Consider the following 25,791-nt stretch of genomic DNA (forward strand, 5'->3'; position numbering starts at 1 on the left):
TCCAAGCAGGTTGCTGAAAGCCAGTTTTGGGCAGTATCCTACACTGGTCTGCACCAGTTTCCCTCAGGGAGGCCCAGGGCTGGCACACTCAGTGGCCAGCTGCGAAGAGTTTGGAAGCAGGACCCACCGACCCTTACTAGCAGCATACCCAAAGGGAGAGCATGTCAGGCGCCACACCCAGCTGAGGTGAGTTCCATTCGTTGAGGTGAATTCTGCTTACTGTGGTCAGCACCTGTACAGCAGCTTGCATACAATGGATGAGGTAGATACTCACAGTCAGCTGGCCTGGGTCTTGGATATCCTGCCTGTAATGCTGGTGGTCGAGGCCGGGAAGGTTCACATTAGATTTGGGCAGACGGTAGAGGAACTGCGGAACCAGAAAGCATTGGGCCATTCCCATTTAAGAGAGTCTCACAGTGGCGGATGAGCAAACAGGCAGGGAAATCCACTTCTCAGGCAAAGAAACAGCAAAATAGCCCCTTGCAATGGTGGGCAAGCAATCCATAATCTGCCCTGAGTCAAAACACCTGTAGCCTTACATAGGTCATACACACATTGTGCTGCCACGTGCTCATGCACTAATCAAACATCTACAAGTGAGCAAGCCTAACACAGCTGCTTTCCGAACACAGGGTGAAGGGAGAGAGGCTTAGAGCACAGAGATTCAAAGTATGAGTTTGTGGGGGGGAAAAAAGCTGTATTAGGCTTGCTCATTGGTTTCGCAGCTACAAGCACTTTGCACAATTAGCACAAAAGCTTGTGACAGAAAGTCATGTGTATGTCTCTATGAAAAGCTACGGTGCTTTCCCTCAAGGATGATTCTCCCAGATTGCTCTCCCGCCACTGGGACCACGGTGAGGTGTGGCTCCCTGATTCCTTCAGCTGCCACCATGAGGAGTGGTTTTCCTGATCCCTTGCCCTCCACTGCGAATAACAGGTTTTCCTTTGCTTATTTGCTTGCGTGTCTCTTTGAGCCTCCAAAAAATGGGCATGACATGACACTTTCTGGCTCTGCAGTTTCTCTACAGTCTGCCTGAATCCAATGTGAACCTGCCTGGCCTCAGCCACCAAAATTACAGAGTTCCTTGGTGTTTATTGTTGGGATTGGTAGGAGGACATAATCAGTCCCAGTGGAAGACTGTGTCTTCCTCCCTGAGGCCAGGGGCTCCCCAGATGGAAGAACTTCTGCAGAGGGGACTGATGGCCCCACCCAGTCTGAACCTGCTGCTCACCTCTCTAGGAGAAATAGAATTGGAGCAGCCAGCAGTGGCTGAGAGATCAGGCTCTGAAGTAGGGGCCACTTTCCCCATACTGAGCTCCTGACCAGAGTCCCCCAAAGAAGGGGGTCCCACTAATTTTGTCACTCTGATCTCAGCTTCCCTAGCCCATGGAGCTTGCAGCCTGTAGAGAGGTTGGTGGGGTGAGGCCAGTCTAAGCCTACACTATAGTCTTTCTACAGAAGACTGTGGGAGGACCAGGCAGCTGCAAGAGGAGGTAGAGCAGCTGAAAAGCTGGAGGCTAATTTTAAGAAACTTGGGCCCTTTCACAGAGCTGCTGTCATGTCTCAGCAGGAGGAAGCTGATCCTTATACATTGGTTGACCCCTCCCACACTACCCAAGCACAGGAAATGAAGACACAAACAGTGAACAGAGCAGTGGCTCCAGACAGACAGCTCACAGTGTGTTTCAAACAATGACTGACATCAACCCATACCTGGACCCTGCCCAAGAGGACCCAGAACTAGCACAACCAGTAGTGGGTGGCAGACCACACTAACACTAGACTCAGCTAGCCACACAAGTGGCACACACAAAGGAGGAGTCCAGCAGGCACCAGCCCCTGCTGAGAATAACTATGCCCCATGGGACAGACACTGCACAGTGTCTAATACACGTGACCAAGGTTGAACCTTAGAACTAGCCAGCCTGAAGGGATAATTCCAACCATGAAAAGGCCAACAGTAGAGAAAGAGCTTGTAGTCTTCTCAAGAATCTTAAACCTTCCATAAATGAGGATGTTGAAGAAAGAGGTGATGGTGAGGGTAAACATCTGTGGAATTCAGCAACTTGTTTCCAAACTAGAAGACTGTTTTTACCTGACTAGCTTGAAGCACTATGGGATGCAATATATGTTTAAATTTTTTTTTACTTATTGATTTCAGTAAAGGAGGAAGATAGAGAGAGAGTCAGAGACAGGAACATCAGGCTGTTTCTGTATGTGTCCTGAATGGAGATTGAACTGGCAACCTCTATGCTTTAGAAAGATGTTCCAACCAAGGGAGCTAATCGGCCAAGGAGGATAATATATCTTTTACAAGAGTGGGTGAGTAGTGGCAATGGCTGGAAAAACTGAGAGGGCCCTTGGTGAACCAGAATTTAGGGGGGCACCAGGATTTTAGTGGAAATGACTCAAAGGGAAGGTGAAAACAGATTAGATCAATTGTAGGACTGGGCTATGCTATGAGGTTTTTCATCAGGTATAATGTCTATTTAGATGTACAGGGAGACCTGAAATTTCTTTAGGCCAGAGTGGATATATATGCCTTCCTTTTTCAGTTATTTTTTTTGTTCTCCACTGAAGGTTGTTGAGAAGAAACTTTTTAGAAATAATATTCAGAAAAGATTTTTCATTCTTGATTAACCCATTTTTCTTGCTTCCCAGTACAATGCCTCCTACTAGAAGCAGCTTCCTTAAGACACCCAGCCAAAAATAGGAAATCTGGTTTAGTTCAGAAGAACAATTGAGGACAATACTATAGACTATTTAAACGGGTGAAGTGAAAATAAGATGTAAGTTCATATTTATTTGAAAATAACCAACCCAGAGGAAGCTTATGTTTTGATTTGCACTATGACTCAGTCTTCAATGACTACAGTTGACAACCTTAAAATAAAAACTCAGTGACAAGTGACAAAGTCAAATGCTTTTATTTATACTGGAGTTTAACAAGTACATTTTTAACAAAGAAGGTGTACTTTAACTTAATATATGGTAGAACAGAGAAACCATACATATAAGTTTCTATTCTCTAACATACTACTGCATTTTTTTTCCTTAAAACACAAATAGCCAAGCTGAAGAGAGTATAGAAAAGCATCAAATACGGTCAAGTTACTTAAGCCATGAAGATTAAGCTCATATTCTTAAACTGATCAATCTAATGCGAGGACAAAGTTCACATCATTGCTTTTAAAATGTACACACGTTCCATTTTTATAACACAATATAGATAGAATAGCTGCTTCAGTAAACAGAGCTTTGTTGATAAACACAATTGCAATAATGTCACTTGGAAGGGTTGCAGAGATAAACTGGAATCACAAGCATCATCATTTACATAAAGCCACAGAGGATGTTTCAAGCTGAATACAACTGTTGTGTCATTACTAAACAATCATAGTTACCTCCTTTCAAAAAAGAAAAAGAAAATTTACTTCGTTTGAGGAATAATTTTGTTACATGCTTAAAAGTACTAAACTTACATCTTTAGGAAACAAAATGAGCTGATTAGTATGGGTACATTTTTTAATTTCCTAAAATTTCTCTATGTTAATGTGTCTATTTTCAAAGATTCCTCAAGTTTCATGTTACAGCTTCTGTTCTCTCAACAGCACTGAAGACACTGAAGACTGATGACTCTTTTCGTAAACTATGATGTCTCCATTATCCACATCGCTTTTGCTTTTGTACAAAATGGTATATTTGAGATCCCTATGTTTTACCAAAACAGAGTGAAAGGAGTATCCATACATGATGTAAGGTAATGACAGTTTTGTACATTCAGAATTTCCTTTCCCCAGGTTAAGCCTGAGACTGTTTGTACTGCATAAAGAAAGACTAGTTCTAATTAGGATTTTAACCACAGTGTTTGGTCAAATCAATATCTATTTAGGTGTTGGCAATCAAAAGAATCCATACTATTCTAGAGTTAGAAAATATTTGATGGTGAGGATAAAAACTATAATTGGAAGCAATTTTCAAAAACTGATTCTACCAATTTTTGTCTAACTTCGCTTACTTCCGTAGCTCTGGGTTATGGCCTGAGTCTCTAGGCAGCAACCTCATGAACACTGGTCACAAAAGAAGAACCAGAAAAGAAAATGTGGGTGATCAGTACAAATCCATCAACCGTGCTTAGGAAACACTTAGAGTCTATGTTTGTGAGTCAAATGTGTCATCTTCACATACAAAGGAGACTGCAGTATCATTGTCATACTGATATGTCTGTCTAGCCTGTAATATTAATACAGTCTCATCAAAGCTTACATTGTCATGAGGAATATATATCCTTTTTAAGCCTTGTGTATAATATCTTTAAAATAGTTATTCTCTTTGTGCCGAAGGTATTGTGTGGTGTCCGGGGAATTTTCTGGATAGTATCTCTGAACCAAAAATCAAGATATGGTAAGGAACAGAAGGATAGAGAATTTGTATTTATGTTAGTCAAAGGACCTGGAAGGTCAGGCTTCATTAGCGGGCAAAGAGACACAGAGCCCATAGAGTTGACCTGAACTTTTCCAGGTACAAGAAGAAATAAAAACTTAAATTTTTGAAACTGTCAACTATCAAATCTCAAATAATTGTACAGACTCCCCTATGGCGTCTGAAAATATTTATCCAGATAAAATTCACCAGATAGTTGCTCAGATTTTCAATCTACAACCTACCTCATCCTCTGTGTACAAAGCCTAAATGTCACAGGAACATTTTTCAGCATCAAATGGCAGACAGTCATTTTACGAGGATTGAAATTTATACAATATCGCTAAATTGTACATCATGCAATACAAATTGTGAACATTACAAACTTGAAAACAACGACAAAACAAAATATCCTGTAGAAAAGGTACATAAACATAACAACAAATGCCAAATAGCAATCATCATTTGTCCTTAACCAAAGATGAAATATCTGAACATCTCCCTTCTTATTAAGTTTAATTATATTCCTTTTTAAAAAGACAAACATTTCTGCTCACATCCTTTATTAAATGTGGCGTTTTCTAAGGCCTATCAGGAACTGTTTCCACAGCAGCCCGAAAATCCAAAGAAAAACGAGGCCAGCAGAAGAAGACAGTGTTAATATTAACAAATTTTCTACCCAGAATGCAATTACATTGAGATTTAATATTAGTAAAACATTTTTCTCTTAGAGTATTACAGCAAAATAGCTTTTTGTGTAGCATGCTGTATAATGTTGACACAGATTCCGTTACTGTTTTACATAAACCAATACTGAGTGATCATAAGGAAAGAGCCAATATTGACCTGCAAACTGACACTGATCCTTGGAGCAATCTCAAAGTTTGCCACATTTCAATTTCAAACTGCATTTCAGCTATAATATGAGTGATTTATCATTTAGTGGTAGCTGTCAAAGTAAACTCCTAGATAAAACAAAAACATCTGGAACCATAAACAGAGGAGAGCAGTAGCTGAATTTTAATCCAAACCCGGCATGCTCACTTCATTAGGAACAGAAAACAGCTAATGAGTAATTGAATGTTTCATGTTTTCAAGAGGGTTTGTACTTCAGCTCCAAACAGAGATGATCTAATATGCATTTTGGATGTAAACAAGATGAAGGATCAGGAAGAACAAGGAACAAAGCCTCCCCAGGAATGTTAGGGAGCTTGGGGACTTACAAGGAGTCACACACACTGACATATGTGGAGAAGTGGCGGAGCTCATTGCTTTTAGATTAGATAAGTAAACGGTGGACTTCAATATACATAAATATGATTATTTTAAAAATAAAAATGAAACTCCATTCAATCCTTTCTGTAGCACAGCAATGGCAGACATGGGCAGATCCCATGATGTAAGGAGTTGGGTGTGACATTCTCCATGTAGGAGATGAGCCTTTGCTTATCAGTTGAGTTAACTCTAAAGAGCCACACCTGACTGTTCTAAATGTAGGTAAGTGTGAGTCTTGCCTTCTGTGGTATATATCTGAAGCTAATAAAAAGTAAAAAGCTAAAATCAGGTGTCATAATAAAGGCTGGTATGTGGGAAAAGGCCAGGAGAAAATACATGAGCATTTGTTATAGTTTAACCGAAGTCAATTAAGCATACCTCGTTGTAAAAAGACACTAGCTTGTTTTTAAGTGACTTAGTTGATTTGAATATGCTGTTCATTTCCTCCTATAATTCAATATAGACTGTTTACTTATCAAATAATGAGACATTTATGGATGTTAGATTTTTACTCATACTTCCGTGTTATTCAATTCAGATATTTGGTATTAATGTCTTTTATTATTATTATTATTTGCCTCAGCCCTCCTCCAAGGCTTATTTCAAATTTGTATTCTTACACTGACTTTGGTTAAAGGACCACGCCTACTCTGCACAAGTAGACCTTCTACAGTCTGTAGAAAACAGCAGAATCCAGATGCCTGGGCCATAGGAGAAATTCCTTCAAAGCAAGGAATAACTGGAATGTCACACTGATATGCATTAATGTAATATTTAGAAGTGTGTAGGGTAAGTGGCCCTTCCAGCAGAAATTGCATGTAGTACCACAGGGCACAAATTATTGGAGAATGAAAAAAACTCAGTTGGCCTTTTACATAAGATGACTGGTGCTTCTGTCACAATTGACTCCTCAGGCAGATGTAAAAATAACATAATGAATTAGATTTTGCTTGTGTAAGGAGGACATTTTAGGAGGGGCGTTAAGTCTTTCTGATCACTAGAGTAATATTTAGCACATTGTAATACTGCTCTATTAGATTCTTAGGAGGCATGAAAATAATGATGACAGGTATTTGCCACCAGCCTTTGGCCAAGTCCCCATTAAGTAAACAGTTAAAAATATGTAAGGCCATTTCCTGGGCAATTCAGGCCAAATGACCCATTTGGTTCTAATCACTGGAACATTTTAGGCATCTTGCCATGAGTTGAACAGAGGGCAAGCAATGGAAAATATCTGAGCCGTGACTGACCCATCATACCTGCCTTTCTCCCTTCTTATTCCTACTTTTTTTTTAGCTGTTTGCTTGATAATAGCTTAATAAAGAGGAAATATAATTGGAGATGAGAGGAGAGCAGCAAAAAATTAAAGGAGTATTTTTAGTGGCTTGGGTATGAATTTATATCATTGCCTTCTTTACAAATTATGAATGTGCTAATAGAAAGGGATTAAATGAGTTGCTCCACCATCATCAGGTCAAAAGAAGAACTAGGCGTGGTGATATTTGCAAACTAGAGCTCTCTCTACTCCCTTAGAAAGGGCTACAAACAATGTGTATCTTTTAGAAATGTGAGCTCAAAGCAGTCAAAATGTATATTGATCATTTGCACCAATGAATTACCTCCTCATATAATTTATGGTAAGTCCTAGGTCTGCCAAATATAAAGCTATTTTATAGTAATCACAGCTTAAAGAGGGTATGCCTACATTTTAAATTTCTGTCGTGACATTTATAAACAGCATTTTCTCTGTCTTAAAAATTCTTCCACCTACTTACCCCACTGAGACGCTGGGTGGATTAACATGACAATGTTTATGAAGCACTATGAACTCCGTGGAAGAAAGGGGTTATAGGAGCGTGAAATATCATAAACAATCATTTTCATGATTATTCCCTAAACATGTGTAAAGCCCATCCTCTAGCACATTTTTCCTGTATTTGCAAGGTTTTATTGATTGGTAATGAACAAACAGTAATTGACAGCTCCGTATTTCAGAATATGAGGATGAATTTTAAAGAAGTACAACACTAGATAAGCAGGTAACTGCTACAATACTACCCTTGCCTTTGATCAGTTGGAGTTCCAGCATCAGTGCTCAGGCTGCAAAGACAGAAAATAAAGAAAATAAGTAATATTTTATCCAAATTTTATTCCAACAAGTCACAAATCCAAAATCTACTAATGAACATTACTGAAAATTACAAACTGGCTTTAGAGTATTTTGTTGTGCCATATATGTCCAAGATTTTAATAAATCTGTGTGCAACTGAAGTACTATTTTATTAGGCTTATTCTTTAATTATATATTAATTGATGTTAGTCTCATTCTATTAAATTTAGAATTTTACCAAGGTGAGCAAAACTGTAGATTTACAATAGTTTAAAGTTGAACCTGAATTTCTGGGGGTGATATTGACAATATAAAAATGGTGTAAATGATAGTCCCTAATTCTAAAATATGCTTATGAGCACCCTGTGCATGTTCTATTGCTTTATAACCTTCAATAAAATACATGAACAGCTTAAAAAGCAAGGCATTTAGGAAGGGTTTTTCCCTCTCACAGACTAAACCATGAGTAAAGATCCACACCATTTTTTCTAAGTTGAAATCTCTCCTCACGATTGTAACTTCCCCTCAGGATATTTCCTTTCCTGACAGAATGGTTATTTAAAAGTAACTTTGCACTATTATTTTTATTAACTACCAAGAAATGTGTCTATAATGTTTTTAAAGGTTCAGTTTATGTTAAAAAAATTATTTTTACTATACAGGGCTCATGTTTCTTTTTTTCTTTTTTCTATTTCTTAGGTGAGAGGAGGGGAGATAGTGAGGCCGACTCCTACATGCACCCCAACCAGGATCCACCTGGGAACCCCATTTCTGGCTGATGCTTGAGTACTGAGCTATCGGTACTCAAGTACTTGAGTACTGAGCTATTGGGCCCATGTTTTTAGTGCCTGAGGCTGATGTGCTCCAATGGAGCTATCCTCAGCCATGTTCGAACCAATTGACCCACTAGCTGCAGGAGGGGAAGAGGGAGAGAAGGGGTAGAGGATGGAAGGAGAATTAGATGGTCAATTCTCCTGTTTGCCTGACTGGAAATAGGACCTGGAATGTCCATACGCCAGACTGATGGCTCAATTTAGAGTCACTGGTCAGGGCAGGGCCAAGGTTTCTTTTTGTTTGTATCTTTGTTACTTTTCTCCCAAGTGTTTCCTCACTGCTTCTTCACTTATAAAAAAAAATGGGATTTTCTTAATAACTAGTAGACTATCAAACCTTTCTTTTGAGGTACCTAACTAATTCATGAACTAATAGCAATATTTTATAAATTATTTCTCTTTCATTTTCTGGTAATTTCCCCATCTTTCTCTCCAAGGCACAGCCTAAAGATAATCCTTCTCAACCCAGTCTGGTCCCTCTGTGTCTAAAGACTCAAAGTTCCAAGAGAGATACTTTTATACACTTAGATCAGGTCAAGCATCCTCACCATTTTTAAAAACACCCTCATGTTCTCCACCTGAGTTTTGAATCAACTGAGAATAAGACAAAGGAATAACACCAATGGAGACTAAATAACAACTGCATTGAGAACTCTTTTTATTTATTTATTTTTATTTTTTAGGTGAAAAGAGAAGAGATACTGAGGTAGACTCTCACATGTACCCCAACCAGGATCTACCCGGCAACCTCATCTTGGGCTGATGCTTGAGGACTGAGCTATTTTTAGTGCCCAAGGCTGATACACTTCAACCGAACTATCCTCAGCACCTGGAGCCATGCTCAAACAAATCATACCACTGGCTACAGGAGGGGATGAGGGAAAGAAGGGGTAGAAGGAGGGGGGAGAAGCAGAGAGTTGCTCCTCATGTGTGCCCTGACCAGGAATAAAACCTGGGATTTCCATACACTGGGCCTACACTCTATCTACTGATCCACTAGCCAGGGCTATTTATTTACTTTTAATTGAATTTATTGTGGTAACATTTGTTAATAAAATTATATAGGTTTCTGGTGTACATCATCTGTATATCATATTGTGTGTTCACGACCCCAAGTCAAGTCTCCTTCCATCACTATTTATCCCCATTACGCTCTTCCATCTCCCTAATTCTCCTGTCTATAATTATTTTGTTTAATTCCTTCACTTTTTTACCCAGCCCCTCAATCTAGCTGAGTTTTATATTTTCTTTAAGTTGCTTAATTAGTAATGTCTTTTTAATTTTCAAATGGGCACTATATTATTTGGCACTAAACAGGAGCATACTACAAAAGTCATGTTTTCCTAACTTGGATAAGAGAGAAAGGAAACAGTGTGCTGGTTAATGCTCTATTTAAATCTTAGGTTCAATCCAAATTAAATATGCAATTAATTGCATGAACTCTACTTCCACTGTGAAAACATTTTCAGAATGTGACATTCTCAGAACAAATGAGCAACGGAAGGGAGATTAGTTTGGAGTAGTATAAATATAAAGTAACTAATTTCAGAGTAGGAAAAGTAAACCATTGCAAGCCAGGGGCAGATAATAAAATAGTATAGCATTTGATTTTCTTTGTCTAGAGAAAAACATTGGTTTAAAGTAATTTTTCAGAAAGCTTGGTCTAATGCTTATTTTTTATAATGTGGCAGTTTTTTAAATAGAGGTTTCTTGAAAATAAGAACCACTTAGTCTTATTAGCTTTAAAATATTTCTGATTTTTATTTAAGAACAACTATGACAAGCACAGGTCACCAAATCTTTTAAATTCCATCATAATGAACTACCAACTTCTCTTCCTTGCTTTTGACTCACTTTGTTTTTGTGAATTAATTTTTAATATACCATTTGCTATTATTTAATCTTTTTTCTTATAAGTACCATCCTAAATGGGGAATATTGATACCCTTCTATTCTCATATGGGGATAAAATATTAAAATATATTTACCCTAACTCTCCCTCTCCTTTCTATCTCTCTCTTCCCCTCCTGCAGCCAAACCACCATTGGAGCAAAGTTGGCCAGGGCACTGAGGATGACTCTATGGCCTCTGCCTCAGGTGCTAGAATGGCTCTTGTTGCAACAGAGCAATGCCCCAGAGGGGCCAAGCATTGCCCCCTGGTGAGCATGCCGGGTGTATTCCGGTTGGGCGCACGTGGGAGTCTGTCTGTCTGCCTCTCTGCTTCTCACTTCGGAAAAATACAAAAAGAAAAACAATCTCTAGGGGGAAAAAAGCACATATGTGTTCAGTACACAGAACTACAACTTGTGAGCCTAGAAATATTTGAATTCTACTTTCCAACAGGAAAGAGAAAGGAAGTAAAGGAAAACAAGTAAAAACTAGCATTTATGGATCACTATGTTAGGAGCTGTACTAAGCATTTATATCACATGTGGAATGAATTTTTTCACTGCTTCTTGAATAATACCATGGTGAGAAATATAAAGCTACTTATATGTCTATGCCAATTCTCTAAAAAATCTAAGATATCACCCAGCTTCTCAAATAAGTTACAAATATTTTGTAAAGGTCAAATTTATTTGAGTTTTGTATAGGATACATATTGAAATATATTAGTGTAAGAATTAAAAGCACAACTAAATTATTTTTATAACTTTTACTCATTTTAAATGCCTAACTGATAGAAAAACACTAAAAATCCTCATTTTACAGAAATCAAAATATGGAGGAAAATGAAAATGAAAGTAATAGAAAACATTAAATGCTCACTTGAACAATGTTAAAAATGACTGCATTCGTCTTGGTTACTGAAGTTTGAAATGTAGTTACCAAGATATTTTAAGTTTTGAGTTTTATATTTTGTATCAGTCTTCCTAAACGGTTACTCACCAATGCTGAGATCAATATGACATTCATTTGTATTTTTTTCAAAAAAACAAGAGCACTTAAACATTTATGGAAGAATAGGGGAAAGAGAAGAAACACATAAAATATGATGCTATCTTAAAAGCTAACAGGTTTGATAAAAATTTTGCCCAGCCTGGCCAGGTGGTGGCACAGTAGATAGAGCATTGAACTGGGATACAGAGGACCCAGGTTCAAAACCGTGAGGTAGACAGCTTGAGCACAGGCTCATCCAGCTTGAGCGTGGGCTCACTAGCTTGAGCGCGGGGTCACTGGCTTGAGCGTGGGATCATAGACATGACCCTATGGTTGCTAGCTTGAGCCCAAAGGTCACTGGCTTGAAGCCCAAGGTTTCTGGCTTGAGCAAGGGGCCACTCGTTTTGCTATAGCCTCCTGCCCTATCAAGGCACATATGAGAAAGCATCCAATGAACAACTAAGGTGCCACAACGAAGAGTTGATGCTTGTCATCTCCCTTCCTGTCTCTTTCCCTCTCTGTCTCTCTCTGTGTCTTGTCATGAAAAAATGGTACACAGGGAAAAAAATGTTAAGTCGGTTTATCTTTCACATCAAATTTTGGGTTACTACTTTTGACATGTAATTAGATTAAATATCTATTTCCAGAGTATTAGTAGCAAAAGAAAAAAAAAAGGAAGAAAAAAATTACTTAAGATTCCACCATATTTATGGAAAAATGTCAGAGGAAATGTATATTCCATTGTTAAATCATTTTGTGTCATTGTCTAACATGTAGGCGAAAAAAGCAAATGTAAAAATTAATCACAGAGGTTGACATTACTCTGCAAAAGAAGTTCCTAGCTTTTTGTTTTGTTTTCCCCAAACAAATGCCATAGCAGACAACAGGAGTCATGTGTCACTGTGCCCGTGTACTGGCACAGTGATGTTGTTTCTCTTAAGCTTTTGATTTTGTTTTATTACTAGAAAGTTCATGAAGGCTGTTGTATGTTTTTTAAAAGTTTAAAAGCTTCATATGCTGGGTTTGCTTTATCTATTATTATTAATATGAGGATGTCAATTTTCAGTCATTTAAGAAACATGTACTGTCAGCAATATCAGTAGTCACTGATATTGAAATATAGTCATACAAAAGTTAACTAAGGTATAAACATGCAAAAGGAGAAGTCTCCCTGCGATTATAAAATGATGTTATTTTCTGTTCAGCAGTTCATGTTACTGCTGTTCATGCTAATTAATTAAAGGAGCTGTTGCTGTAATGTGAAAACAGGGACTCAGAGAAACTGAGAGGGCTTTTAGGTCTCCCAGTGAAGTTAAGTCAATCTGGGTGCATGCAATCAAATGTAATGAAATCACTTGTCAGTGCTAAGCTTGCAAAAACTGTGAAGTTTGACTAGGGAGTAAAAGGGGTATAATTAGATTTCCAATAGGATAATAACAATGGCAGAACACAGTAAAGAGAAAATATTACTTTGTTAGCTAATGGTACTGCTGTTTGGTTGGAGTTTTTATCAACACATTTGTAGTTGTGCTAATTTAATTTCCTTTTATCAACAAAAATGCACTATGCAAATGGTACTTGAGTGTCATTTGTAAAAATCATTGATCTGAAGGTACACTTAATGACACCCGGTATGCTTATTTTATGTGAAACGGAGATTGGTTGATAAGATGGTTGATGTGCTGTCTTGCCGGCCCCTAACTGAGTTATGGGAATCTAGGTGGGAGGATATTAGTGCACATGTTCCACTGCATCCTTCTCCTTCAGCCACAGTAGACACAGCTGTCAGGCTGAGCCTGTATTCATTGTTTGATCACCTTAAAATATTCAGGACGAGTTGATATCATAGACTGCTAAAACACAAAGGATACAGAAGATCCTTTTATCAGACAGTGGTCTGTGCATGATATGTTGTCTGTCATACAACATCCAAAGCATAAAAGACATGAGATAACTGAGCTAATTAGATTTCAAATACATGTCGGATCCTAGGACATGGGCAGTTTACCTGTATTTAAATACAAGTGGAGGCCCTGGCCAGTTGGCTCAGTGGTAGAGCATCGGCCTGGTGTGCAGGAGTCCTGGGTTCGATTCCCAGCCAGGGCACACAGGAGAAGCACCCATCTGCTTCTCCACCCCTCCCCCTCTCCTTCCTCTCTGTCTCTCTCTTCCCCTCCCGCAGCCAAGGCTCCATTGGAACAAAGTTGGCCCGGGCGCTGACAATGGCTCCATGGCCTCTGCCTCAGGCACTAGAATGGCCCTGGTTGCAACAGAACAACGCCCCAGATGGGCAGAGTATCACCCCCTGGTGGGCATGCCAGGTGGAATCCAGTTGGGCACATGCGGGAGTCTGTCTGACTGCCTCCCTATTTCCAACTTCAGAAAAATACAAAAAAAAAAATACAAGTGGAAATGATCATAAAACTGTATATAACTTTACTCCTTCTCAGGATGGCCAAGCAACATTTTTCCAAACCCTATTTAAACTGTCATAAGGCAATGTTATCATAAAACAAATTGAATTGCAAAGGGAAAACCTTAAGTAAATGATAGATTTCTATCCATCAGAGCTATTTACAATAGGAAAAGACTTCACTGAGGCTGGAATTTATTGCTAGGATGGAGATTCATTTTGGAAATAGCATCTGATTGGCACCCATGAATTGATTCTCATAAGCAATACTAAGAAATATTCTTCCTATTTAAAAAATAGGTGAGGGAAGTGAGAGATGAAAACAGTATTAATATAAGTCACAAAAGAAAAGAAGTACCACACCTAAGAGCAAAAATATTAGGAGGAATTGAGAAACAATGGTTAACTTTATATTGTATGTTTCCCAAGCATTATACACTTTCTGAAATTCATTGATACATATAATGTTTCCATTCTGAGCATTTAAAAAAATAAGTAATATTATTGGAATTTTCAAGTAAGTATTTAAATTGATTAATTTTGTGGATTATATTTAAGATGAGTTCTAATATTATTTTCAGAAACCCATATTCCTGGCTAATAGAATAAATTATTTTTGTTTAAAATTTTATTTTATATATTAAATTGTGATTTTACTGTCATGTTAACACATGGATTCATTCCATAAGTTTATGATAAGAAATTTATTGTTTACATTGCTTCAATTCTGTCCTAAGAGAGGTGAGAAAGTGCCTGGTGGGGTAGGTAGCTCAGTTGGTTAGTGTCATCTGGACAAGCCATTGTTGCAGGTTTGATCCAGGGTCAGGGCACATTTAAGAATCAACCAATGAATGCATAAATAAGTGGAACAACAAATAGATCTCTCTATTCCTCTCTTTCTCTCCTTTCCTCTCTCTAAAATCAATCAATAAGTAAAAGTTTTTAAAAATGAGGTGATAATGTATACTTTTTCATTTTTATTATATTTATCAAGAATATTATTTAATATAACCTAAAAGGGGGATGCTCAGGAAGGAATTTTTAACCCACCATATAGTTACAATATTAACCACAAATAGATGACAATTTAGTTTGTAATTTAAAATAAAAATAATAAAAGTTAATTTCCTATCCTTAAAATTAAATTCCATCTCAATCCTTTTAAAGGTATATCTAATTCTTTTATTTTTAACCAGCAAAAACTAGTAGAACTTATTCAAATTATGCTCAGTGATAACAAATATTAAATGTGTCTTCCCTTAATCTCAAATTAATATGCAAAAATAATTTAATACAGGCTTTATTAAAATAAAAAATGTGGCCCTGGCCGGTTGACTCAGTGGTAGAGCATCGGCCTGGCATGCAGGAGTCCCAGGTTCAATTCCCAGCCAGGGCATATAGGAGAAGTGCCCATCTGCTTCTCCACCCCTCCCCCTCTCCTTCCTCTCTGTCTCTCTCTTCCCCTCCCACAGCCAAGGCTCCATTGGAGAAAGTTGGCCCAGGTGCTGGGGATGGCTCTATGGCCTCTGCCTCAGGCGCTAGAATGGCTCTGGTCGCAACAGAGCAATGCCCCAGATGGGCACAGCATCGCTCCCTGGTGGGTATGCTGGGTGAATCCCGGTCGGGCGCATGTGGGAGTCTATCTGACTGCCTCCCCGTTTCCAACTTCAGAAACACACACACACACACACACACACACACACACACACAAAAGAAAGAAAGAAAAAGGCAAATAAGTGCTGGCCAGTAGGCTCAGTGGTAGAGCACTGGCCTGGTGTATAGAAGTCCCAGGTTTTATTCCTGGCTAGGGCTCAAAGGAGAGGCACTCATCTGTTTCTCTACCCTTTCCTCTCTCCTTTCTCTCTATCTCTCTCTTCCCCTCCCAAAGTCAATACTCCATTGGAGCAGTTGGCCTGGGCGCTGAGGATGGCTCTGTGGCCTCTGCCTCAGGTGCTAGAATGGCTCCGATTGCAATGGAGCAATACCACAGATGGGCAGAGCATTGCCCCCTGGTGGGCTTGCTCAGTGGATCATGGTTGGGCACATGCAGGAGTTTGCCTCGCTGCTTCTCACTTCAGAAAATTACAAAAATAAAATTAAAAAAGGCAATGTATGTTTTTCTTGTTTCCATAAATTGGTTATCAAACAAAAATGATTTTAAGTTAATAAAACTGGAACTGGAACTAGTTCCATTTTTTGAAAAAACACTCATGCCTGGGGATCAGCGAGCATGAAAAAAACTCACTTCTCCATGTCCCTGAAAGACCAGGTCTATATTTGTATGTCACAGATTCAGAAGGGATCAAATCATTCAGGCTTACTCAACCCTGCCTTGACCCTGATATGTGGTAGCAACCTCAACTAATGGTAGCCCACAATTAGTGGGGTATTCTTCCTAAATTCCACTGTGGTAAATTGATTAGACAAACATTGTGTCTCATCCAAATTGGCTTTGTTCACTCAGACATAACCTTTAAGTCGAGGGAAGAAAGCAGACAAGCAAACTTGGATAAGAGACAGTAAAAGCTTTACTGAATGAGCTAACATGCATCATTCACACCTAACAATGTACCTGGTTAATGCATTAGTTATGTCTAGCAGGTACAGCAGAATCAGACGTTGTCAGAAGATCCATGAGCTCTGACCTTTGGTTTTGTGCAGATAATGTGCAAATCTACATGAATGAGGGTTTCTAAATCTTATGAAGCTGCCACATAAAATGGTGACTCTCAAATAGATCTTTTGGTCACATCCCATTCTGTTCCCTTCATCAGACAGTGGAAAGACACCAAGTTTACTTAAACCTCTAGCAAGGAACATATCCATGGTCATCTTCCTTCTTGAAACTTCAGAAGTCACTTTCTCATGGAGATGAGAAAGTGACTTTTTTATTAGAGAGACATTTTTTCACAATATATATGAAAATAGTAAATACAATCACCATACAAAAATCTAGAAAACTGCATTAGAAGCACATTGGAGAAACTCTAGTAAGAATCTATATTAATTTGTCTCACCCACTTTCTTACTACTAAATATTTTTAAAAATATGTAAAGAATCTAAGCATTTATGGGAATCCTGCAAGTCAAAACTAAGAAGTTTTCCCACATACACCCTGACTGGGACCCACCTGGCAACCCCATCTTGGGCCAATGTTCTGCCCATCTAGGGCCATGCTTACAACTGAACAATCCTCAGCACCCATGGTCAATGTGCTGGAACCAATTGAGCCATGGCTGCAGGAGGGGAAGAGATAGAGAGAGAGAGAAAGAGAGAGAGAGAGAGAGAGAGAGAGCAAGAGAAGGTGGAGGGATGGAGAAGCAGATAGTAGCTTCTCCTGTGTACCCTGACCAGAATAGAACCCAGGACATCCATATGACAAGTTGATGTTCTACCACTGAGCCAACTGGCCAGGCCCCAAAACATCTTAAAAATATCAATGTTACAATTACTCTATGTATGGCTTTTACAAATATTAGTGAGATTTTTAAAAGCATAGAATCGTACACTACTAAAAGGTAAATGATGTTCACATTTATGCATTTTTAGAATATGCCTAACATGTAAATGTACATCTAATACAATGTGCAATATAATGTACTAAACATAAAATAAATTTGCTCACATTATATATGTAATATTATGTCTCTATATATACATATACACATATGTATGTTTATAAGTAAATAACCTTTAAAAATAGTGCAGACATCTTCCTCTGTCATAAAGTAAGAAGAGAAACTTATTTATTTTACTTATATGAAGAGTGTGAACATAGGAGTTTATTCTCACCCCACCCCTAGGGGTCACATATTAAGCAGTTATAGAGAGAAACACGCTGATTATTGTACCTTGCATAGCAGTACTATCATGAGGAGTCCCATTGTTTTCTATTTCAATATCTGGAATCCCAGTATCTGAAAAAAGTTACATTCAAGATTAAAGCAAAGTTCTGTTTTCTTCTCATTTCTTTGAAAGTGAAAAGTATCAGTAAGCCAGTCCTTTGCTACTATAAATCACACAAAAACCTTGGGTGGCATTTTTGTTTTTTGTATGTCTTTCTGGTTTTTATGTTAGAAAGGAGGGTCATAAACTCTAGCCGAATTCTATAATTGGACATATATTTTCAGTTCTACAGTAAATACTTCTTTATTCATTTCACCCTCTAGAGAAAAATCTCAGGAAAATAATCTGTCCATAAAAATCCCCTCAGAAGATCCAGCAACATGCCTTGACTGTGGAATAAGAAAAAGGCAGATATGCATGCCTAAGTGGAAGTGTGCCATTCTGATGGTATCTTTTTAATTTGTAAGTGTGGTAGGTGATGAAATCACCTCTATGCTAAACACACGTGCGCACACCAACGCAGATTACAGCTTGCTGTCTTTATGCAGTTTAAGCTCTAGGGGCAGAGGCATACAGGAACTGCTGCTGCTGCAAAAAAAAAAAACCAACTTGAAAAAAGGAAACAGGAGTTGGGCTTTTATTTTCTATTTTAAATATGAAATGTGATTATCTAAAGTTATACAAACACATGCAGCACAGCTTACTATGAGAATTTCTGTATATGCACATTTGTTCAGACACCCTTGGGGAATGTGGTAACAGATGCCAGTGTGTCACCAAGTGCCATCAAGGGTGAACGTGAGAAGGAAATTATCAGAATACAAGGTGTCCATCATGTTGTGGAAACAGCTGCTTTTCCCTTATAGTAGAGAACCCTGGGTCTAGAGTGGAGATCACATATGTGTGGATTTTAAATATGTAAAAAAAAAAAAGTTTAACTGCCTCAGCATTACAAATTCAAGGCCTCAAATCATAAGGCTGCATAGAACATTTGTCCCATTGCTGATCAGATATGTTACTCTTAAGGCCTTGAATAAGTAAAAATGCTTGTTCTCACTGTCAAAGATGTCCTGTTGTATGAAGTATTATTGTACTATTATTTACTCTTTCTCTTTCTTTGTCTCAATGAGGCATGGCTGTCATTCATTAATAATCTAGCACTGTATTTCCACTAATTGTGAGAAGAATGGTCCAAGGGAGTCAAAGAAAAAAGGGAATTCACCCTTAGCAGGGGAATAATACAATTAAACATGTTTTTAAACTATCTTTTATTCATTCTTAGTATAGGACACAGAAGCAGTGCCCTTTCAGCTCATGTGTGTGCAATAAGTGTGTATAGGGTATGTGTACATATATGTATAAAATCCTTAGGCTCATTCTTGTTATACACACATATCAGTTTAACATATGAGCTGTCAACATGCTATGAGCAAAGACCTTGAATATTCTATGAGATAAAACAATGGTGCAAGGTTTCATAATTAAAAATGGAATCAGAAAAGTTTGAAATTAGGAGATTTTGTGACAAAAGTGACAAAAGCACCTGTTCTCATAGGATCTCTGCAGATTTACTCAGAACATTCTTTTTCAACCAGGTGCTCCTTAAACCCTGAACACTGATGCAATCTGCCTTAAAGGACCCAGCATTATTTAGCTCATTAAAATAGAGGACACCGATCATCAGCATATTTTAACGTGAATGGACCTATAATACTTATATTTTCGGTGCAAGGACATCGTTATTAGTACTACTTTTTCTACTCCAAGCCAGCAGGATGTCTTGTTATTCTTATACTATTTATCTCCCAGAATAGAGATTATTTTGACAGATTTAATTAATGATCTAAAACACTTGATTTCAAATAGATTTTTTAATTATTCCTGAACAAAGCCCTTCCTTCCTTCCTTCCTTCGTTCCCTCCTTCCTTCCTTCCCCCTTCCTCCCTTCCCCCTTCCCTCCCTCCCTCCCTCCATCCCTTCCTTCCTTCTTTCCTCCCTTACATCCTTCCTTGCTTCTTTCCTTCCTTTCTTCTTTTGTTCCCTTCTTCCTTCCTTTATCTCTTCCTTCCCTGTTTGTTTTTTTTTTCTAATTGGGTCTTGCTTTGTGTACCTTGAATGTGCAAGTCCAAATCAGACATTACCTTTCAACATCCTCAGGCCACTGTCATTAGGAGCAGCTTGTTGAAGTGATTGCTCCACTTGCTCCCGGCGCTTTGATTCAAATTCCAAAGCTTCCTGCAGCTTTCTCTTGGATTTCTTCTCCTTCTTCAGGCGCTTTTGCATGGTAGCTAAAATGGCATAAGGTGAATAGTTTGCAAAGGTGTAGCCAATAAAAGAGAGCTGCCAGTTTTGATGGACAATAAAGTATAGATATTGATACAGAGAGAAATATAAATGTGTCAGTCAAAATATGATTAGCTTATTTTGGTTCCAATTCTCATCAGCTTAACCAAAAAATGCTCAATCATACAACAGACTTCTTTTTACTTTTGCCTCTCCAGTGCATGTTCTTTAGTGTACAAGCATTTGTATGGTGGTGGTAATAGTGGTGGGAAATTGTTTTCTATTCAACATGCATTTAATGATAGCATTGACTAGGTTTTTTTTAAGATTTTATTTATTCATTTTAGAACAGGGGCAGGAGGGGGGAGAGAGACAGAGGAGGGAGGAGCAGGAAGTATCAATTCCCATATGTGCCTTGATCAGGCAAGCCCCGGGTTTCGAACTGGAGACCTCAGCATTCCAGGTCAACGCTTTATCCACTGCACCAGCACAGGTCAAGCAGCACTATTTTATAATCTTTTAAGAAAGATATTCTTATTATTCATCAGCATATTGCTATTCATATTTTAAAATGTAAAAAGGAGAAATCTATTGGGTTGCAAAACATAGTATGTCTCTTCAAAGTTACAGTTTCAAGCATATTTTCCTGAGATGTTACCAATTGTTCAGGCATACATTTATCTCCCTAGCTCCTTATCTATCTATCTATCTATCTATCTATCCATCCATCCATCCATTTTAAAGAGAATAACTTTTAGTAATGATTCTATTAAGCAACCTGTAAAAACACATTTTTTTTGTAAGCAGAAAACATAATAAAGTGTTAAAGAACAACTACAGTATACCTCAATTCTCAAGGTTCTATGTTGGGGACCTCAAGAAGAAAGAATCACTTGATGTGAATCCCAAGAAGAAATTAATCTCATAAGATGTACTCCACTCGATCAATAAAAGACCCAGATTTTATGCATAATAAGCACCAGCAGCCATTTATGTACAGAGGCTCCTCACACAGTCTCTACCAGGAAGAGCCTCAGACTGAATTTGGCTGCCTGCACTGTGCCCAGCTATTTACACCTCTGAGTCAACCACTGAAGGAAGTCTTGGTTTAGTCTGTTCTATTAAGACTGAAACCTGCCACCACAGATGAGGATGAGAACTTCATAATTAGCATGCCTCATTTACATAAAACAGACCTAATTGACAACCTGGGCCGGAACTCCCACTATTTTTTTTTAGAGAGTCAGAGAGAGGGACAGATAGGGACAGACAGATGGGAAGGGAGAGAGATGACAAGCATCAATTCTTTGTTGCGGCACCTTAATTGCTCATTGATTGCTTTCTCATATGTGCCTTGACTGGTGGGGCTACAGCAGAGCGAGTGACCCCTTGCTCAAGCCAGCAACCTTGTGTTCAAGCCAGCAACCTTTGGACTCAAGCCAGTGACCATGGGGTCATGTCTAAGATCCCATACTCAAGCCAGCAACCCTGCACTCAAGTTGGTGAGCCCGTGCCCAAACTGGAAGAACCCACGCTGAAGCTGGCAACCTCAGGGTTTTGAAAAAGGGTCCTCCACATCCAATTCTGATGCGCTATCCACTGTGCCCCACCTGATCAGGCTCCCACTACAAATTATAGCCTTCCTCCTGTATTAAAAGAACACAACTTCAACTGCTCCCTGAATCTGCGACTCCTGGGCTGCAGTTCCTGTTTTTCAAATACATTCTTTTTATATTATTTATTACAGTCTAAAATTATTATCAGTTTATAGAATCTTAATCTTCAATTTCCCTAATGTATAATGTATAATAGCTTCTGAACTTTGAAACTTTGAAATCTGTGATAATTTCTCAAGTGAAATTATTGGATTCCAGCTATGTACTGGTTCAGAGAAAGGTTCTAAGCAGATCAACCTTTATATTCTTTGTAAATCAGTTTTGAAGAATTAAGATATTGACATTAAGGCAGTAGGAATATTTTCAAGGAACATTAAGCAAAATTATGTATTGTATGAAATTATAAATGTTAAAAGTATTCACGTACAATCAATATATTGTATGTGAACTGAATATGATGGTAATTTGAGTTTCAATTGTATTTATCTCTCAATTTAATGTCTTTTCATGTAAATGACCTTCTATAACTTGAAGAGAGAAGGTTACCTAGTTGAATTCATGTTTACTTGAGACAAAAATTCAGAGTTCTTAGATAATAACAAAATGGAAATCATGGAACAAAGACACTGAGATTGTGAGGTTTCTGTTATTTCTGATGAAAGACTATAAGGTTAAACATAAAAATAATTACCATTGTAATTACACTTAATTATCATCATTCAAATAAAGCATTTAACACATTATTTAAAGAAGAAATTTCATTTATTCAAATTAATGTACAACAATATTCTTATGAGATAAAATTTTGCTTCCAGTAAAATTATTGGTTCAAAAATATTCTATGTACTGGCCAGTTAATTCAGTCAATAAGAGCATCATCCAAAAACAAGGTTGTGGATTTGAACCCCTCATCTGGGCACACACAGGAAGCAACCAATGAATGCATGACTGAGTGAAACAACAAATAAGTGCTTCCCTTCTCCCTCCCATCTCTCTCCCTTCCATTCTCTGTCGCTCTAAAAATCAATCAATAAAAATAAAACCCAGGCCAGATAGCTTGGTTGGTTGGACCATTTTCCTGGCTCCCTGGCCAGGGCTCATACAAGATCAGCTTGATGTTCCTGTCTCTCTCTCTCTCTTTCTGCCTCTCTGGTAAATAAACAAACAAACAAACAAATAAAATATTCTATATGTTGATTCCCTTGAAATGTATGATTTCATATATCATAAACAATTTCACAGCATATTACATTTAATATAATATAAACAGGATTCTAAGGCTGCTGCAGAATATGTGGAGACTACATGCACTTGCTACCAGCACCAAACCATATTTACAGCTAAATTATAGATCCATCATCCTGAATAAACAACTGAAGGCCAATTAAACTAAAATATCATAACCAAAGACTTACAAAAGAAGCACACAGAGACTAGTGAGAAGGACAGAGACACAGAAAGGGTTTCCCCCCACACCCACGTGCTATAGCTGAGAAGTGAAAGGAATATCTTGGCTGCAAAACTCCCTCTCCCCAGGAGTGTGAGGTCTCAATACAGAGCTACAGACACAGGACGAATAACCAGGATAGCATCTGGTGGTGACACTTAGTGGTAATTCAGACAGCCCGATGGTTAACTCAACCCATGAAAAGGTCGACAACATTCAAGACTCAAACAAAAGAGGAGGGTGTACAAACTGTAAGAAACATTCATGGAGCACCATGCTCATGTGACTGAAAATTATGCCATGCCACTGAGATCAACAAGACACTGACATCATAAAGCCATTATAGCATAGTAGGCAGTTGAGACACATTAGTACAGGGGTCCCCAAACTTCTTACACAGGTGGCCAGTTCACTGTCCCTCAGACCATTGGAGGGCCAGACTATAAAAAAAAAACTATGAACAAATCACTAAGAACACTGCACATATCTTATTTTAAAGTAAAAATCAAAACAAACACAGATACAATATTTTAAAAAAAGAATACGTAAATTTAAATCAACAAACTGACCAGTATTTCAATGGGAACTATGGGCCTGCTTTTGGCTAATGAGATGGTCAATGTGCTCCTCTCCTTGACCACCAATGAAAGAAGTGCCCCTTCCGGAAGTGCAGCGGGGGCCGGATAAATGGCCTCAGGGGGCCACATGTGGCCAGCGGGCCATAGTTTGGGGACCCCTGCATTAGCAAGTAGTCATAGCAGCCGCAACAATCATGATGATAGTAGCAATACTGATATTGTAATATTTTCATAAATGCTAAATTTAGTAAATTAAAATACTTTAGAGTAAATTTGATAATAGATACAATATTATATCTACCATGTCTAGGACTTTTAAAAAAAAAACAGATATGAGATCAATTATATAGATAGACCTGAAGAGTCTATGAGAAGTTAGTAAAGAGAAATCAGTAGATCCCTAAAAGTTAGAAGTCATTTTCTTACATGTAGTAGATTTCATAAGTCAATTTGAGAATGTTATTCTACTTAACATATAATCAGTTGGTCCTTTAGTCTAAAATTTTCCCTACTAAAGAAATGTGTTTTTATGATGCTAATCATAAGTCTATTTTGAATACTAAATACTAGAAAGAAGCTAATTTCTCCAAACTTTCTTAAAAATACAACTTAACTTTGGCTTAAGTATTTAATATCTTTGGCTAGGTAAAAAGATGAGGTTTAATTCTTCTTAAACGCAATGACTGATTTTCTATTTTATACTGCACCAATGAGTCTTAGGCCTTAAGAAAAATAGTTAACTTTTTGCCTGACTAGGCATTGGCACAGTGGATAGAGCATCAGCCTGGGACACTGAGGAACCAGGTTCAAAACCCCAAGGTCGCCAGCTTGAGCACAGGCTCATCTGGCTTGAGAGTGGAGTCACTGGCTTGAGTGTGGGATCATGGACATGACCGCATGGTCACTAGCTTGAGCTCAAAGGTCGCTGGCTTGAAGCCCAAGGTTGTTGGCTTGAGCTCAAGGTCACTGGCTTGAACAATAAGTCACTGGCTTATCTGGAGTCCCCCAGTCATGATACATATGAGAAAACAAGCAATGAACAGCTTAGGTACCACAACTCTGAGTTGATGCTTCTCATCTCTCTTCCTTCCTGTCTGTCTGTCCCTGTCTCTCTCTCTCTGTCTCTCACTCTCTCTTTCTCAATAAATAAATAGTGAGTTTTCATTTATTTGACACAAATTTCAGAATATAATATGCTACTTCAGAATAGTATACAATGGGTGGATTTAACTCATCTAGACTCATTCTTCCTTGTTTAGGGGCGATGTCTGGATTGTATGCAGATTTTCTCTCCCTGTCTTTGCCTATCCTTCTCACTCTTTAACTCTTTTACTTAATATTTGCTTTCTGGTCCATCCATTGAATAGTTAACAAGGAAGGGATTAAAGCTGAAGTTCACAATCATGGTTTGGCTGCTGTTTAGTATTTTATGGTAAATATAAGGAAGAGGAGGAAATTATTGGTTAAAGTGAAGTTCTTTCTTTCCTCTGGTTTTGATATGAACTAATCTCATGATCTATACTTGTAGATAATTAAATATCTACCCATAGTTGGAAAGTCAATTCTATAGGTGAACAATATCATTCCACTCTCCTGTCATACCCTAGTTCAGTTCTCACCACCATTACCTGGACGATAGAAAAGCCTTCTATACAGTTTCATTATTCGTAGTCTTACTCCAAGCCCCCTCTACCTTATTGCCAACACTGGAGTTCTCTATATGACTATACTCATACCAGATCATCCCCTTGCTCATCTTTTAATACACTGCATCATTTACAGGACAATGTCCAAGTTCATCTTTTGCATGGCTTAAAATGACCTTCATAATTTAGCTTCTACCTCCACATTTCTGCATCATCTTCCACCATTCACTTCATGAAACTCAAGTCCACTGCTATAACAAATTATATATAGTTGCTCATGTCTGAGTCTTCTTGTCTCCATGCCTATGATCATTGATACTTCTGTCTAGAGTGTCTAAATAACTAAGGAACTCTCATGCAATTTCTTCAGGATTCATGTTCAGAAGTCAGCATCAGAAAGGCTTCCTCAACTGTCTACTTGCTTACCACCGCCAAGCTGA

The 25,791-nt window shown here is 38.2% G+C and overlaps 1 protein-coding gene across 2 annotated transcripts in view; it reads right to left on the reverse strand.

Annotated features, from left to right (window-relative positions):
• Nucleotides 1-2,971: 2,971 nt before the first annotated feature.
• DACH2 (dachshund family transcription factor 2) overlaps nt 2,972-25,791 on the reverse strand; it is a 568,556-nt gene continuing 545,736 nt past the window's right edge. For both annotated transcript variants that reach the window (XM_066249889.1, XM_066249888.1), the window contains 3 exons: nt 19,923-20,069; nt 17,787-17,852; nt 2,972-7,798 (listed from right to left, as the gene is read on the reverse strand). In XM_066249889.1, the coding sequence (XP_066105986.1) occupies nt 7,794-7,798; nt 17,787-17,852; nt 19,923-20,069 (218 nt within the window). In that variant the 3' untranslated portion in view covers nt 2,972-7,793. The remainder of the gene's footprint in view (nt 7,799-17,786; nt 17,853-19,922; nt 20,070-25,791) is intronic.

The sequence above is a fragment of the Saccopteryx bilineata genome, chromosome X (assembly GCF_036850765.1).
Source record: "Saccopteryx bilineata isolate mSacBil1 chromosome X, mSacBil1_pri_phased_curated, whole genome shotgun sequence".
Taxonomy (NCBI): domain Eukaryota; kingdom Metazoa; phylum Chordata; class Mammalia; order Chiroptera; family Emballonuridae; genus Saccopteryx; species Saccopteryx bilineata.